Source organism: Lepisma saccharinum, chromosome 5, assembly GCF_977018435.1.
Source record: "Lepisma saccharinum chromosome 5, izLepSacc3.1, whole genome shotgun sequence".
Taxonomy (NCBI): Eukaryota; Metazoa; Arthropoda; class Insecta; order Zygentoma; family Lepismatidae; genus Lepisma; species Lepisma saccharinum.
The window spans coordinates 88882428-88899614 of NC_139233.1; the positions used below are offsets into that span (position 1 = coordinate 88882428).

General features: G+C 37.1%; 1 protein-coding gene across 1 annotated transcript in view; it reads right to left on the reverse strand.

Moving 5' to 3' along the window:
* Nucleotides 1–17187, reverse strand: part of LOC145988134 (uncharacterized) — a 131461-nt gene that overhangs the window by 46078 nt on the left and 68196 nt on the right. The window contains exons 9-10 of the mRNA XM_083122965.1: nucleotides 3947–4080; nucleotides 1272–1415 (exon numbers count right to left, since the gene is read on the reverse strand). Of these exons, the coding sequence (XP_082979091.1) occupies nucleotides 1272–1415; nucleotides 3947–4080 (278 nt within the window). The remainder of the gene's footprint in view (nucleotides 1–1271; nucleotides 1416–3946; nucleotides 4081–17187) is intronic.

Genomic DNA, 17187 nt, shown 5'->3' on the forward strand with positions numbered 1-17187 from the left:
AATCTTTTATTTCATCTGGGAATTGATTGAATAATAGCCAGATGTCGGACACACTTGGTACTGACCTCTGGCATAACCACTGTTGCCAGTGCACCTTGTAATTTTGGAAAAACATACTTTTTTATGAATATTCCAAAAATAACCATAAAATTGTAATGCATAAAATGCATGACTATTTATCGTTCTTTTATCAGTTCGATAAATACCCACACAGATCATAGACACACATCGAAAATTCTTTCAAGCGATTCCACAGCTGTCTTTTATTCCATGTATGTTTTTACTTCATATAAAAACTTTTTTAAAACCTTAGTAACTTTTTCCGCATACTGAACATTCATGTAGAGCATGGTTTTATTGTTTAGTGTTTCAAAAATATCCACATAGACAAAGTTAATACCAGCAAAAGTTTCATGTCTCTATCGCTTTTATTATAAAAGTTATGTATGTTCAAAATCTCAATTGCGTAACTTTTCGGACACACTGTACAAAAGAACACATATTTTTAAAATGCTTCTTGTTATGGCAGTAAAGAAAGGAACTACATGTTTAAGTTTAAAATGGAACAATCCAGCCAGAGTTGATGTTTTGTTTGGTGTAGCATAAATCTAATACAATTGGCAATACTGGATGTTTCAAAAAGGCAACAATTTATCTGCCATGTGTGGATGAGAAGTCATGATATGCAACTCACTTGCCAGGCAGTGAAGATTGCTAATTGCAATTGACAAAATATTACACCACAGTTTGCACCACCTCCTCCTTCCTTTAGAAAGCCACAAGACCAATCCACTAGCTGATGGTACTGACGTCAATCACTATAAGCAACACAGAATATAAAACAAATCAGGATGCTCGTGTGTGGGAGGCAGGTAAACAGACAACTCTGCTATGCAAAGAAACTGATCATTTGAACTGGTGTACATCACATTCATCACTGATAAAAACCAAACTAAACATGCTGAAACTAAAACCTGCCTACCAAACTGATATCTTGGTCTCAACAGTGCATCGACAGTAAATCAGTTCAGGGTGCCAAACTAAAATTATGTAAAGTAATTCCACTCTGAACCGAAATTGAACTGAAACTCAAGTTAACTTCCACAAGAGAGAAACTTGCCTCTCTGGTTTTAGTTCAGGTTCTGGATAACTGAAACCATATCAGAATTGTTTCTTTAAAATTTCAGTTCAGTTTCAGTCATGATCCCTGGTCATCAATTACTTTTATTTCTAGTTGCACAATATACTTAAGTGTAGAAATAGATACTTACATATAATAGAGCCAGTAATTATGACCACAAGATCCGTTAAATATGCAGGTTGTATGTCATCTATCCCAACTTCAAAAATCATTGAGATCACCCAATACTGAACAGAAAGTAATATGATGTATGAAGATTTGGTTTTAGCCTTCTCTGTGTGATAAAATATAAATAAAATGAATGACAAATTACTAAAAAACTTAGATTTAATTTTTTTAATTTTTGATGTGCCAGTGTCTTGATGATAAATATCCAAAAATAAAAGAATATATCTTCAAAATAGATCTCCATAAATTCACATGATTTCCCAGTTAAGATGGTAAATAAACCCTCATAATTTCTGCTTATAGTTGTTCATGCCATGCAAATGTATATTTACAGTGACAATTATTGATTGATTGAGTCGGTGTTTTAAGTCCACTTTATGCTAATCGAGACTGGACGTAGAATTTAAAGTGGGATCTGAACCACTGTGTGCCTCCACCGAGTATCAAACCTGGAACCCCTTGATTACAAGGCGACGACACTACCACTGTGCCACCGGGGAGGCCAGTGTGGCAATTATTGTATTTGTATTTTTTAGTTATTTAACATTTCTCTTTTACATGAGCATCCAGATAGAGGGAAGGGGGAGGGGAGAATGAATGTCAGCCAAAAAATTATATATTCCCCAAATGCAAATTCATTTCAGTCACTTTTATTTACAAGTCATTGCAGGAATGTCTAATTTCACACAGGAGCATTGTTTATTGAGAAGGCAGCATTGTTTTGGGAGCAAATGCCTTCATTGGCTTTCCCCTGGGAAGACTTACGGACACCATATTTTATGCTTCTGAGGTTCATTGCAATGATGAGGATCAGTGATGATTGTATGAAACACTGAAAGAATAAACATAGGTTACATAAGCACTGTGTTCAAGGTGAAGAGCAAAACACTTGCTCAGTAAGTAGGTCGATCAGGAAGCAAGAGTGATAGTCTATGACTATATAATTTATATTCGTCATACAGTTATATGCTAATACACTTAATAACATTTTATTTTTGGATACGTATGAAGACAAACACTGCATTTAATTCTTAATTACTTTGATGATGTGCATAATGAAACATTGCAAATAGACATTGTCTATTGTCTAGTGTTCTAAACTATACTTATTCTGACTCTACGCTTCAAGAGAACACTTCTTCTCTCGTCTCCAGGTGAAATTTCTTTTACCCATGATGGGAATCAAACCTACAAAGATCTGTGATTTTTACTACAAATCTGGTGCTCTAACCAAGTACTCCATGGCTTGCTTCATTTATGCTACTATTTCTAATGCTTGAGGAGAGGGGACAATATTTACTTGAATTCTACACTGGGATGACTATACTTTAGTGTAGAATTCAAGCAAATACGGTACAGGCCTTGGACAGAGCACACCCAAAGCTGTAGAAATATTGAATTTACATGAGCTGTAACCTACCTGAACCCAGTATGACCTACCCAAAGTTTTGCAAGTTGTTTCTGACGGTGTACAAAGTCAGAAAAGTAAAACTAATGGCAAGATTCAAGGAATATATGAACATTTACTGAAAATTGGAGCAAGTTTCAAATAATACCATGGGTACAGATATACCCAAAATGGCCTAGTGATATATTTTGTTCTATCACACCACAAAAATGCAACAGAAATTGTACAGAAAGTACCACAAAGAAATAACACTGTTTACAAACCAATTAAGAAGGAAGTGATCTGTCACAATTTGTCATCAGAAGACAATGGATTACACATCACAGTGTGGGCAAATGTAAGATCCTTGATCATCCTTAGTGGGATAATATCACATTTGCATGTGAGTTTCGCAATATCTTATAAAGTACAAACAATGAGCTACCATATTATGAACTAGATACATAAACGCTTTCATTTCAGGGGTACAACTCACGTAATATTGGTCATATGACAAAAATGAAAATATTTTTCTGTTTCTTACATGTCAGCGATAATTTCTATGTGCATTTTGAACTATTCATATCCTTTTGGGGGGGCGGGGGCAGAGGAGAAACCCCTTATTTTCTTTAAAAAAAATATATTTTTCAGGGGATTTCCCCCCTTTCTAACTCCATATGTACGCCGAACGTGCATAAATTATATATCGTCTGAATCTGTGATTCATTCTGCGTACAACGGTATATCGTTCATATCTCCCGGGCAAATAGTCTCTGAGCTAAAGCCATTTCAAGGTAACCCTTACATTGGTCATATGATAATAATGCAAATATTTATGTGTTCCTTACATGTCAGCGATCATTTCCATGTGCATGTCGACACTGTCATGTATTTTTTTCTTGGGGGGGGCTTTTTCCCCCCGAAATTTTGTAATTTTGAGAGTTAGCCCCCTCCCCACCGCCACATATACGTGAATTGGCTTAAATTATATATAGTCTGAATCTCTGGTTCATTCCGCGTACAACGGTATATCACTCATCTCTCTAGGGCAATTAACTTCCGATCTACACTCATTTAATTGAAACTCTGCATTTTGCTCAAAATCGGCTCGGGACCAAGGGGGTTACATGTGAAAATGGCCTTGGGACTCAAAAGGTTAAATCATATCCAGAACAGATGGGAAAAAAATTAAACTACATATATTTTTATTTTCCTTTCTTTGCTGGTTAAAAAAAACACATACAACTTACCACCAATCCATGATATGTTTCCACAATTCAAAAGAAAATCTTTTTCACTACCACCAAATGTGCAATTCCTTATGACAATTATAGCTGACAAGAGACTCATAGAAACCAGCGCAATTAGGAGATAAAACAACATTCTGAAAAATAAAATGCCCAAGGTTCAATCATTTGTACATAACTCCAGAATCAAAAGTTTAATCATAAATTATGATAATAAACCTACTTTAGCTTAGAACATCAAATCATCCTCATTGTGACTTTCTACTCTTTTGCTAATTTGGAAACGTGCAGAAGGTCCGGGAGTTGAAGATGTTAAAGGTAGAATGCACAATAGCTTTGAAGCTTTTGGTCCGAGGTTATGGACTGCTTCAAGGCTCTTATTGAACCTCAATTTTGAGCACAAACAAAATAAATAATTTTGGGAGTAACAAATAATTCATGTAAAACACTATACCAGAAGTAGCTTTATAGTGCACTTTAGATCTAACTACATTACTACTCTAATTTAATCTACTCTACCATCACTAGTCATATTCATGTACATAACGCATCTTGCGATAATGTTGCAGGTGAAATTATGAAACAAGCTCGAAATATCTTTAAACTTAATTCCTTTTATTTATTTTCAACGTAGATTATCAATAACAACACATGTAACCCTATAATAAGGTACCCACATAGTGCTTGATCTTTGGTAATATTTCAAATACTTGTAACATTTGTACATTTAACAGTGAATATTAACAACGTCAACATTAAATAACCCATTTTTAATTACCCAACTCAAAAACTAGATGCTCAAATTTAACTATGTTTTATACCTGCTGCAAAATTAGTTTGGTATTGAGAGCTGAAGGAACACTCATCACGGTGTTGCCATATAATGCGGTACGGTACGGTACGGAGTGCAGCCGTCTGACGCTGTGTCAAGGAAAATGTGTTATGAAAAGGAACAACAATGATGAAATGTGTTATTGTTTTTCAAGGAAAACAGAATAACAATGATGAATGTGTTATTGTTTTTCTCTTCATTTCCCTCTCCCTTACAACATGAACAAATTAACAAAACGAGCATTGTTTACAGGTTACCTTTTCAATCTATTCTGTAAATACACTTTCAATAATCATTTCTTTCCGAAGTCGCAGTTAAAGTCTGCCCGTCTTTCAATTATACCACAACTGAATTGCTCAAAGTCCAGTTAATGGGGCATCTGACTTTCACGTGTGAGACCCGAGGTGGTTTGTGGAACTTTTTCAAATATCCCGAGCGGCTCCGTGGTCGACTCAGCCCAAGAGAGTACCTGGAGCAAACCTACGGTAAAGGCGGTTGGTGAACCACATCACCGCATCACCTCCATAATATGGCCTAGGTCAAGGTCGAGAATGTGTGGAGCTCTACCTCCACATCACCATATGCCTCCATACTTTACTTTATTTTGCGTCCATTATTTTTTTTTGTATGATAATCCCAGATATTTTATGACTGTCCTTAAAGATGTTTCCCCACCTTGAAAAAATGCCGAATCTTTCAACGAAACACGCAGTTTCCCGACACAGGGATGATCTTTCCTTCTATAATAAGAGTAAATATGGCGATGAATAGCATCTTGCTGAAAGGTATCTAAATTTGTCACGCGTTTACTGATATTCCTCTTCTTTACTGAGGTTTCCAATTTTGAAGCCTTGCATTTATTTATTTATTTCTACCACATTATATTTTTCTTTCCCTATGGTAACAATAGTGTTCTTAGACACGCTGAAAGCAGCAGCAGTCCTGTCCAGAACTTTATTTACAGAAATGATTGGACCCCCATTGTTTTTATCTTGCTCAAATTATTTGCACTCAAAACAAACCATCTCCCTCTTTGTCCTTTGAGAAGAATTCCTTTTTCATTTAGTGCATGGCCTCTTTGGTACATTGTCATCTCGAGTATTGCCTCCTGTGCTTGACATTCTTCACACAAGCTCACGACACACTCAAACAGAACACAGAAAATTATGTACAAAAAATAACACACAACAAAGAATACTCTAAATTCAATAAACAATAAACAAACGGAGTGGTTAAAATATCACAGGAATGCAACGCAACAAACAAACAACACGTCCTCTCCCAACAACATGAAATCTGATCGCAGGAAGAATCGCCCGATAAGCGGCAACACCGAGATAAACGTTTTCTGTTGCTAGGTAACCAGGGCTTGGGTGAAGCACTGGGAAGATTTTGATTGGCTCGCATGCCAGCAACCCACCCTCCCGCAGTGATGTAGACCGGGTTTCAACACGTGCTTCACAAGTGTCAATACCAAACTAATTTTGCGGCAGGTATAATTATCTGGTAATATCTACGTTTCATCAAAAATAGGGAAGAGTGTGAGGGGCAACAATTACTTTAAATGATAGTTCGCCTTTTTGCCTCATTAATTTTCAACACACTGACGTCTATCAACATATATCATGGAGCATCACAACAATTTTATTTTAGACTCATCATCTGCTTTCAGTAACGCAGTGTTAGTGTTTTAAAAGGTTGATTACGTATGTTACAACCAGCGGTGCCTCCACCCTTGGAAGTTATGATGATATGTATTAAGTCTTCTGCTCCAAGAAAGTGGTCATACAGATACACGTTGCACTCTTATTGAACTATGTAGTGAAATACAAAATAAAATCATCCTGTTCTTAAAAACACAATTTTTGAACATTTTCAATGTAACCAATGGAGGTACAAAATACATAGTACATTATAGCCTATCATCCGTCTGCCACAAGACAAAATGCAAAGAGCACAGCAACTGTGTCATCTTTAAAATCCCTTCTGCCGCACTATCCCCAACAACGAACTGTAAAATTTCTTTGTGAACATTGGGCCTCATCCTAACAGTTTTCGAAAAAGCATGAAATGATAGGTTTACTAGTCATGTTACGTGGAACAATTACATAAGAAGAAAACTACCCTTCAACTCGCATTAAATAATTTCCTGAGCACGACCTGGCGATACCTTAAAAGCAACTGAAAATTTGGTCCAGTGTAAGGAAGAACAAGTAGGCGGAAAATAAACCGTTTATCAACAATGCAAAACAGAAAAAAAAACATAACTGACATTAAGCTATAGGCAATTATTAAAAACCATGAACAGACCACTTGAAGAAACAAAAGAAGAAAAAAATCATAACAACAATGCTGACGAAAGAATAAAAACGGCTGCTGATCTTTACAGAGGCTGCCAGTTGTGACGGTTGATATATACTTACATAAATATCATCCCGCCACAGTCACTCTCTTCTCTTTATTTACGAGAGTAAGATATGTCATGCGCCAAAACAATTCATGGATCATTACGTGATGTATCAAGTTGCGCAGTTTTTCGACAGAGGCCGTTTGCTGCCTCGAGTCGTCACTCGCGCATGCGTAATAGACTCGTCGTTTGACCAGCGGTCGGAGCTGGGAGAGCGAACAGTCACGATAGAGATCTCTTACACGCGTTGCCCAGGACAGACCAGGATTACTCGCCAGCCGGAGCGGAGAGACGAACAGGTATGTACAGTAGTTCGCGAAACTGGAGCCCGACCTTTTCTTCCCCTTTGTGGCGTATATGGCATGGCATTGTAGCTAACGTTATACGTTTGAGCAGCCCATTTCGTCCTAGTCATCAGGACTTTTTTGCCATTGCGTAACGGGGAAGGAAGAAGGTCGATATGGGGCTTTTGTCAAATTCATTGTATTAACATGCATACGCGAATTGTGTAGTAACCGATTAATCCTTCTAAATTGTTGAGCCACTTATTTTTGAATTGGTTATTACAAAGAAATCAAGTAGTATTAAATCATATTTTTTGGGTGTCTCTCCACTCCGTAACCGGCTGGAACATTGTGAGTACCCCCTTTTATTTGATAACCTGATCAATGACTTGTTTCGGCAACATCTCGAATACTTTTTCCACAATTGTTGAGATGTATTTCATGACAGGGTGTAGGTATTTATATTTGATTGTTTTAATATTTGATGAAGATTTGGGAAGGGATTGAATGCATATATATATATATACAAACTAAATTTTGGGGAGAGATCATTGTTATTTATTGTAAGTTGTTTAAATTGGAACTATAAATAAGAAAGGATAAAGTAGGGAATAAGCGAAGGTGAAAGTAGTACTTGGAGGTTCGTTTAATTCCAATTTGTAAACATTTATAGACTCAGGGAATTTTCATTGAACTGTTACATTTTGCATAATTTAAAATATTAAAAATATTGTTCTGATAAAGTCACTGTTACCCTTTTTACAAAAACTAATCTGTCTATGAATAAAAGTTTGTTTAAATGGAATATTAATTTTGATCAATTCAAAAAATAGACTAAGTGATTATTCTTTTGCAAAAGGACTAGACGTAGCGTAATGTAGTGGATTGGAGAGAATTTATCTGGGTTGTTTAAGGGCGTACGTAATTTTCTTGAGAAGGGGAACTAGACGATTCCCCCACTTCTCAAGAAGTTTACGTTAACCCAGATTGCATGCATTCGGCGATTTAAGTTGTTTTTGTGTCCTGGAGGAAATCAAAAAACGAATCGATCCACGAAGTTCAGGGTCCTACACTGGGCCGGGCGAATTAACAATTTACAGTAGCAGTTTCTACAACGTTGTACGTTTCAATATTGCCTTTTTGAAAATTTTGGGTATCGGGTAGCCACGGTACGTGCAAAATTGAAGCGTAATTAAATAAATAAACAGTATTCGCCACAAAAAGATGGTAGCAGGCATGGAGAACTTTAAACTGCCGAGTGTTTCTAGATTTTTCTAATTTATCAAAAATTTGTATTTTTTTTTGAATTCTTTGTTATATATTTTTTTTGGCAACGTGATGGCACATATGTTGGAAACTAGTACCTTTAGTCTTGAATTGCCGACTACTTTGATTTCTTCACGTTTCCGTAGCAAATCATTGGAGACCATACCTCAAAGTCCTGACCCACAAACACCACGTTCTGTACTTAATCCTCCGCAACAAAACGCTTCACCTTTGCAAGCGTCTCCACAGTTATTAAGGGATAATGTAAGCCCCTTTTTGGGATTTCTTAGGAAATCGTTTCCTTCGCCAGATTTATCAGAAGTTCAGTTACAGCTACGTTATAACACTGTTGCATATTTGTTAAATGATTTGTTAGTCACAGATGGGTCAAATTTTCATCTTTTGTATAAATTTCTATTGATGGTACAACGAGTAATTAAATTACAAATTTTGGACACTGAATCCATTCTTCTGGAATGTATACCAAAGACAAGCGGCCCTTTACGTCTTTGTTGGCTTGATTTTCTACATAATAAGCTTCCCTGGCCAATGTTTAAATGTGCTCTTTGGCAGCGTTTTGTGTCACGCCAAGCTCTTAGTGACTTGATTTCTGCTTATGTCACTCGTAATCAGGAGAAGGCGGAGAGTCTGTACTTTTATTTGCTGGAAATTATTGATGCCTCCAGAGTTTTGGAACTAGCATGGGCTGATAATCGTTTGCTTCGTGAAATATTAAACAATTTATCAATGGATACGCGTATCAGATTAATTGGACAGCATACACCTTCTACCTTACAAGAATTCTTAGATATTTCTAGAAATATTTGGACTATCGAATTACAAGACGGGATTCCATTTCACTCCATAAAGAAGCACCTTGTTTCAAAACGTCGACTAAATCGTCATACAGGGCGTTCCCATCAGACCTCCTTAACTTCACCCTTATGCGTTAATGTTCAGGACATTTCAACGAAGCATATTTCTTCTGGCCCTGCGGTGTTAGAGGATGAAACGAAATTGTCATGTGATACTGTTGTACAACCTGCGATTTCAGATGGGGACACTCAACCTCGCAATACACAAATTTCATATAATTCACCGCTTACTTCAGATCCTTTGATACCCTTTTGTCCCGTACTATTTGCAACTGTGGGCGACCGTTCCGTTCGAACACTTCTCGATACAGGAAGTTCTGTTTCGTTGTTGTCTCGCACGTTATTTAATTCTCTTCGTGATGTATTACCGCCCCCTCAACCTAGTCACATAATTTTAAATGATGTCCACAATAAGACTCTGTCTTTAACGGAAAAAGTCCTAATACCTATCAAACTGGAATTTTTGTCTTGGAAATGGAACGTTTGGGTGGTGGATGATTTACCATTTCCCTTGATATTGGGAAGTGATTTTTTAGTCTCACATAGAGTTACAATATCTTTTCCGGATAATTTAATTTCCTTCCCTTACTGGCCGGAGGGTGTTGCATTATGTACGTCGGAGGTTTCTGAACACGGCATTGAGGATGCAAGTGCTAAGGTGGACGGGTGCATCCTGGATTCCCACGTAGTACAACTGAACAAACTTTTTTCAATGTATGACGATGTTGTAACTGAAAGGGTGGGAAAGTGTCGTCTTGGCCCTTTTAATATCCCCCTTAAGACAGATATTCCGGTTCGTTCTCGCCCTTATCAATTGAATCCAATTCAATTACAGGAAATGCGTGACAATGTGGATAGCCTTATTAAGGACGACATCGTGGAGAAATGCCGTTCGGCCTACTCAAGTCCTTGTTTCCTTGTTGATAAACCTGACGGTTCTAAGCGTCTGGTGTGCAATTATAAATCTATAAATACCTTGATTTCTTATGATGCATTTCCTCTCCCCCGGATTGATTTACTCTTACAGCACTTACAGGGTGCCTCTGTTTTTTCGGTCTTAGATCTCAATAAGTCGTTTCATCAGTTGCCCTTAGATGAACGCAGCAGAGACCTTACAGCCTTTTGTACCCCGTGGGGTCTATATAGATATAAAAGGGTCCCATTCGGGATAAATTTGGGAACGCAATTATTGGGTAGAGCCTTAGAGGAAATACTGGGGGAATTTAAGTACAAGTTTTTAGTCAACTATGCAGACGACGTCCTTATCTTCTCCCCGGATAAGTACACACATTTAAAACACTTACAATTGGTGCTGCAAACGTTCCGAGAGGCGGGTCTCACGGTTAATCCTTCCAAAAGTGTTTGGATGTCTCCCCGTATTAAGTACCTCGGATATATTATTCAAGAAGGACAATTACTTTTGGATCCAGACAGGGTTAACAGTATTCAAAATATCCCTGCTCCAAAGTCACATCTTGGAGTAATGAAGGTTCTTGGCATGCTTGGGTATTATTCCAAATTTTTACCTAATTATTCGGCATTAACTACCTTCCTCACTGATAAACGCAAGAAGGATGTTCCCTTCGTTTGGACTGACGAAGATGAAAAAAAGTTTAAAACCTTAAAGGAAGCATTTATTAATCATACCGTTTTAGCTTTGCCAGACTTTACAAAACAATTTGTTTTACAATGTGATGCTTCTGGGTTAGCTTTAGGCGCTTCTTTGAATCAATTGGAACCAGATGGATCTTTGCGTCCTATTGCATTTGCTTCTAGAAAACGAACTCCGTTGGAGCGTAAGCAATCCATTTATGAAGCCGAATGTAGTGCCATAGTGTTTGGATTTAAAAAATTCGAAACTTATCTAACCTGTAAACCTTTTCTCCTCCAAACAGATAATCAGGCTTTATCTTGGTTGCTTCAGCATCCCGAGCAATATGGAAAATTTGGTCGCTGGATTTTGTATTTATCTCGTTTTTCTTATCATACACAGCATATTACTTCTAAACAAAATCCAGTGGCGGATTGTTTATCTCGGATGTATTCTCCTGTTGATTTTCAATTATCTTCTTCACAGATTCAATCTACTCCCATGGTATGTTTAGCACCCAAATTAGCGTTAATTCCTTTTTCAGCCTCGGATATTCGTCACATACAATTACAGGATAAAACATTACAGGAAATTCGACGTCAAATTCAGACAGGACAACAGGTAAAGCATTATTCCTTGTATAAGGATCTCCTTGTTTGGAAACCACCTAGATCTACTACAACCTGTATTGTTTTACCTAAGATTCTACAAAACATAATATGTAGGTATTATCATGATTTTCCCTTAGGCGGTGCACATTTGGGGATTGCAAAGACACTACGCAAAATCATGTCACTCTTTTGGTGGGAAGGTGCACATAAAGATATCAAAGAATATGTTAAGTCATGTGACTTGTGCCAAAGGGCTAAATTGACTGTGGGGAAGCCACCTGGATTTCTTTCTTCGGAAATCATTCGACATCCGTGGAGACGTCTTTATATTGATTTGGTAGGACCCCTGGTACGCTCTGCAAAAGGAAATGTATATATACTTGTGGTCGTGGACGCATTTTCTAAATGGGTCTCACTGTTTCCCCTTCGAGCAGCCACTTCCTCCCAAATAGTTGATAAACTACGTTCCTTGTTCCTTTCTTTTGGAAGCCCATGCGAGTTGGTGTCAGATAACGCATCATATTTTCGTTCGGCTATTTTTAATACATTCCTTTTTGAAAATTCTGTCAAACATATTTACACTAGTGTACATTATCCTAACCCCTCTCTAGCTGAACGCTTTATTCGTAATTTAAAATCAGCTTTAATATGTTACCATTCAAATGATCATCGTAAATGGGATGTTACCTTACAACAAATTGCCTTCGCCTTCAATAATGCGTATCATGAGGCTACCAAATCATCTCCCGCAAAGATTCTATTTGGTAGAGATCTTCAGGGTCCCTTGGGTTTTTTTTGGGAATTACAGGGTGAACAGGACCTAGGTGCCGATCCTACTCAGGATCGTGCTGTTCTTTGGGGGGAGGTTTTTCAGAATGTAGTAAAAGCATGGAATAAACGTCAGAGCCTATATGATCCGCATCGCCAAGCAGTTAAACTAAAGGCTGGGGATCTAGTACTCTATAAGGTCTTTCCAAAAAGTAATGCTTTGAACCATGTGGCTGCAAAACTAATGGAACGTTGGGCGGGACCTGCAAAAATATTGAAGTTGGTAGGCCCAGTTACCGCTCTTCTGGTTGACCCGGAAACTGAATGCCACCTTCGTAAGATGCATGTTATGCATCTTAAACCTTACCATGTTCGAGATACGTCAGATATTAATATTTTAAATGATCTAGATGATACAGTTTCAGAAGATAACATTGATCTCGGGGCTTGCTTAATTAATCTTCTTGACTCCAGTCAGGAAATTTCTCCATTGGAGCGGAATTTTTCACGCGCTCCTGTAAATGATGAAAGGATGGATTATGAGAATCATAGGTTGATGGCGACAACTTCAAATCAGGTCACAGGCAATATACCTACTTCTAGTGTTTCTAGACTTAATAAACAATGCTATAGATGTTTAAAATGGGGCCATGTTAAGGCTAACTGCCGTGTTAAATTACCGGCCAATGTACGGTCCGGAGGCAAATTTAATCAGAGCATTAATAATGATCGTAGACAATCGGAATATAATGTAAACAACTAATAACTTTATGCATTAGACGTATAATTTCACCTTCTGGTAGAAATGTACATCTGTATATGTTAATCATATGGTATTCTTCTTCTTCTTTCCTATAATTCTTGCTTTTTCCTTCTTTTCTCCTCTTATTAGTAAATTTTGGTTTGTATTTATTTTCATGTTATCATTTCGTGGAGAATTGTACCGTGATGACCTACTACACCTATTGAGCATATCGACATCTTCATCGAAGTGCCCTGCTATCAGATTCTGCCTTTTTGCCTGCAGTCATACGTCACAGTTGTCTATCTGGAGATCTTCGCTTATCAACTGCACTAGAAAAAATGGATTTAAACTTTCTTCTACTCAGATCGTCACCTCTGCATCTCTTTGACCCCTGATGGAAAAGGATTCTAGTACGGATACTTGGGATTAGTACCGATTGACTCTGGTGTTCCTCAGGTATGTTTTGCAGATAGTGTTTTACGACGAAGAAGAAATTACGATATGTAATGTGCACTTTGTGACCAAATTTAAGAAAAATATGCCGCATCGTGACCTTAGTGTATTGCCTTAAAAGACCTCTAGTGATGATACTTCCATTGATGGCCATGTATTGAAGTATGTCTTTTGTTATAAAACGAAATTACCTTGTTCAAGAAGATGGAATGGTTTAAGGATTCCTTGGGATTGAATTATATACACGTCTTGCCTTGTAAATGTATGAACTGTATAGGATGTTCCCGATTACAGGATTAAACATCCCCTTTTCTTATATGGATATTTTCGTCGAGTTTTTTTCTCTTCCTTGTGTAACTTGTGCAGGAAGCATAGGGATTCTTAGAAGATGATTGTAATTATATATGAACATTTATTAGGATTTCTGTCACCAGGAACTTGTATTGTGCGAAATCATACGATATATTGGGTAAAATTTATTTCAACACCATGGACTTAATGGGATTTTATAAACTTGAAATATATTTGTAGTGCAGAAACTTGGTTAAACAAAAAGCAGGACACCTTCTTTAAAATTTCTTTCAGTGATATATGAAATTGTGTGGTGCTATATAGGTGTTCCTCATTGAAATATATAAGTGGGATATATATATGTATGTATAGATATGGGCTCATAATGCCTCTTATTATTACTAGTCTTTCATTATCAGAGTACTATAATATATTTATTTATTGTCATTTATATCTTGGGATACATTCTCCCAATATTTATTCAGATTAACCATATGATATTATTTTAATCTTGTCTTATAGACTTTTAGACATATTTATTAAAATGAGTTACTTGCTATATTTGCGGAGTGGATCTCCTCTAATGCATTGTTGAATGGTTGCCACAAGGATGTGTATATTTCTGTATTATTAGTGGCTTGTATTTAATCATGAATTGGACCTCATTTGTCTATATATATAATTAATTCAATAATTATGGGTATCAAAAAATTTTTCTTGGGTATTGTAATTCATTATGGGAGAAATTGGAGAAAATTTGCAAAAAACAAACAAAAAACAAAAAACAAAAAGAGTATATCCAAATATATAAAAAAAACTTAATTGCTGCAATTTTAAGAATATGTATTTAGTCATTCTAGGGGTGTAATTTTATGGTTTTCTATTGTTAAATTTATGCCTGTGTGACCTGGATTTTTCGGAGCAGAGGGAGGTTGTGACGGTTGATATATACTTACATAAATATCATCCCGCCACAGTCACTCTCTTCTCTTTATTTACGAGAGTAAGATATGTCATGCGCCAAAACAATTCATGGATCATTACGTGATGTATCAAGTTGCGCAGTTTTTCGACAGAGGCCGTTTGCTGCCTCGAGTCGTCACTCGCGCATGCGTAATAGACTCGTCGTTTGACCAGCGGTCGGAGCTGGGAGAGCGAACAGTCACGATAGAGATCTCTTACACGCGTTGCCCAGGACAGACCAGGATTACTCGCCAGCCGGAGCGGAGAGACGAACAGGTATGTACAGTAGTTCGCGAAACTGGAGCCCGACCTTTTCTTCCCCTTTGTGGCGTATATGGCATGGCATTGTAGCTAACGTTATACGTTTTGAGCTGCCCATTTTATCCTAGTCATCAGGACTTTTTGCCATTATGTAACGGGGAAGGAAGAAGGTCGATATGGGGCTTTTGTCAAATTCATTGTATTAACATGCATACGCGAATTGTGTAGTAACCGATTAATCCTTCTAAATTGTTGAGCCACTTATTTTTGAATTGGTTATTACAAAGAAATCAAGTAGTATTAAATCATATTTTTTGGGTGTCTCTCCACTCCGTAACCGGCTGGAACATTGCGAGTACCCCCTTTTATTTGATAACCTGATCAATGACTTGTTTCGGCAACATCTCGAATACTTTTTCCACAATTGTTGAGATGTATTTCATGACAGGGTGTAGGTATTTATATTTGATTGTTTTAATATTTGATGAAGATTTGGGAAGGGATTGAATGCATATATATATATATATACAAACTAAATTTTGGGGAGAGATCATTGTTATTTATTGTAAGTTGTTTAAATTGGAACTATAAATAAGAAAGGATAAAGTAGGGAATAAGCGAAGGTGAAAGTAGTACTTGGAGGTTCGTTTAATTCCAATTTGTAAACATTTATAGACTCAGGGAATTTTCATTGAACTGTTACATTTTGCATAATTTAAAATATTAAAAATATTGTTCTGATAAAGTCACTGTTACCCTTTTTACAAAAACTAATCTGTCTATGAATAAAAGTTTGTTTAAATGGAATATTAATTTTGATCAATTCAAAAAATAGACTAAGTGATTATTCTTTTGCAAAAGGACTAGACGTAGCGTAATGTAGTGGATTGGAGAGAATTTATCTGGGTTGTTTAAGGGCGTACGTAATTTTCTTGAGAAGGGGAACTAGACGATTCCCCCACTTCTCAAGAAGTTTACGTTAACCCAGATTGCATGCATTCGGCGATTTAAGTTGTTTTTGTGTCCTGGAGGAAATCAAAAAACGAATCGATCCACGAAGTTCAGGGTCCTACACTGGGCCGGGCGAATTAACAATTTACAGTAGCAGTTTCTACAACGTTGTACGTTTCAATATTGCCTTTTTGAAAATTTTGGGTATCGGGTAGCCACGGTACGTGCAAAATTGAAGCGTAATTAAATAAATAAATAGTATTCGCCACACAGTACAGAAAAATATTGGCACTTCTTTCAGTTCTTGCCTGTTGCAGACAATAATAACGGTCTTATTTCAGTACCTATCATTCGGCGCTCAATATGACGACATTCATTCATTCATTCATTCATTTTTTTCTGCCTAATTGGCAGGATTTTCACAGCAATCTCCAGCTTTCCCTGTTCTCTGCCTTACGCTTCGTAATAGCATACGACCCAGTTAATTTAATATCATCCATAAGCTGATATCTCTTTCTTCCACGGACTTTTCTTCCTTCAACCATTCCCTCCAAGGCATCTCTTAGCAGGCAGTTTCTTCTTAGACAGTGTCCTAACCAGTTTCTTTTCCTCTTCTTGATGGTCTCCAGTATAGATCTTTTTTCACCAACTCTTTTCAGTACGGCTTCGTTTCTTACCTTGTCCGTCCATTTTACACGCTCCATTTTTCGCCATGTCCACATTTCAAAAGCTTCGAGTCGTTTCTCTTCATTTCTTCTCAACGTCCAGGTTTCTGCACCATATAGTGCTACACTCCACACAAAACATTTCACTAATCTCTTCCTTAGACCTATGTCCATGGGTCCACAAAAAACATTTTTTCTTCTATTGAAAGCTTCTTTTGCTATTGCGATTCTCATTTTCACTTCTTGGTTGCAGCTCATGTCACTGCTTATAGTGCATCCGA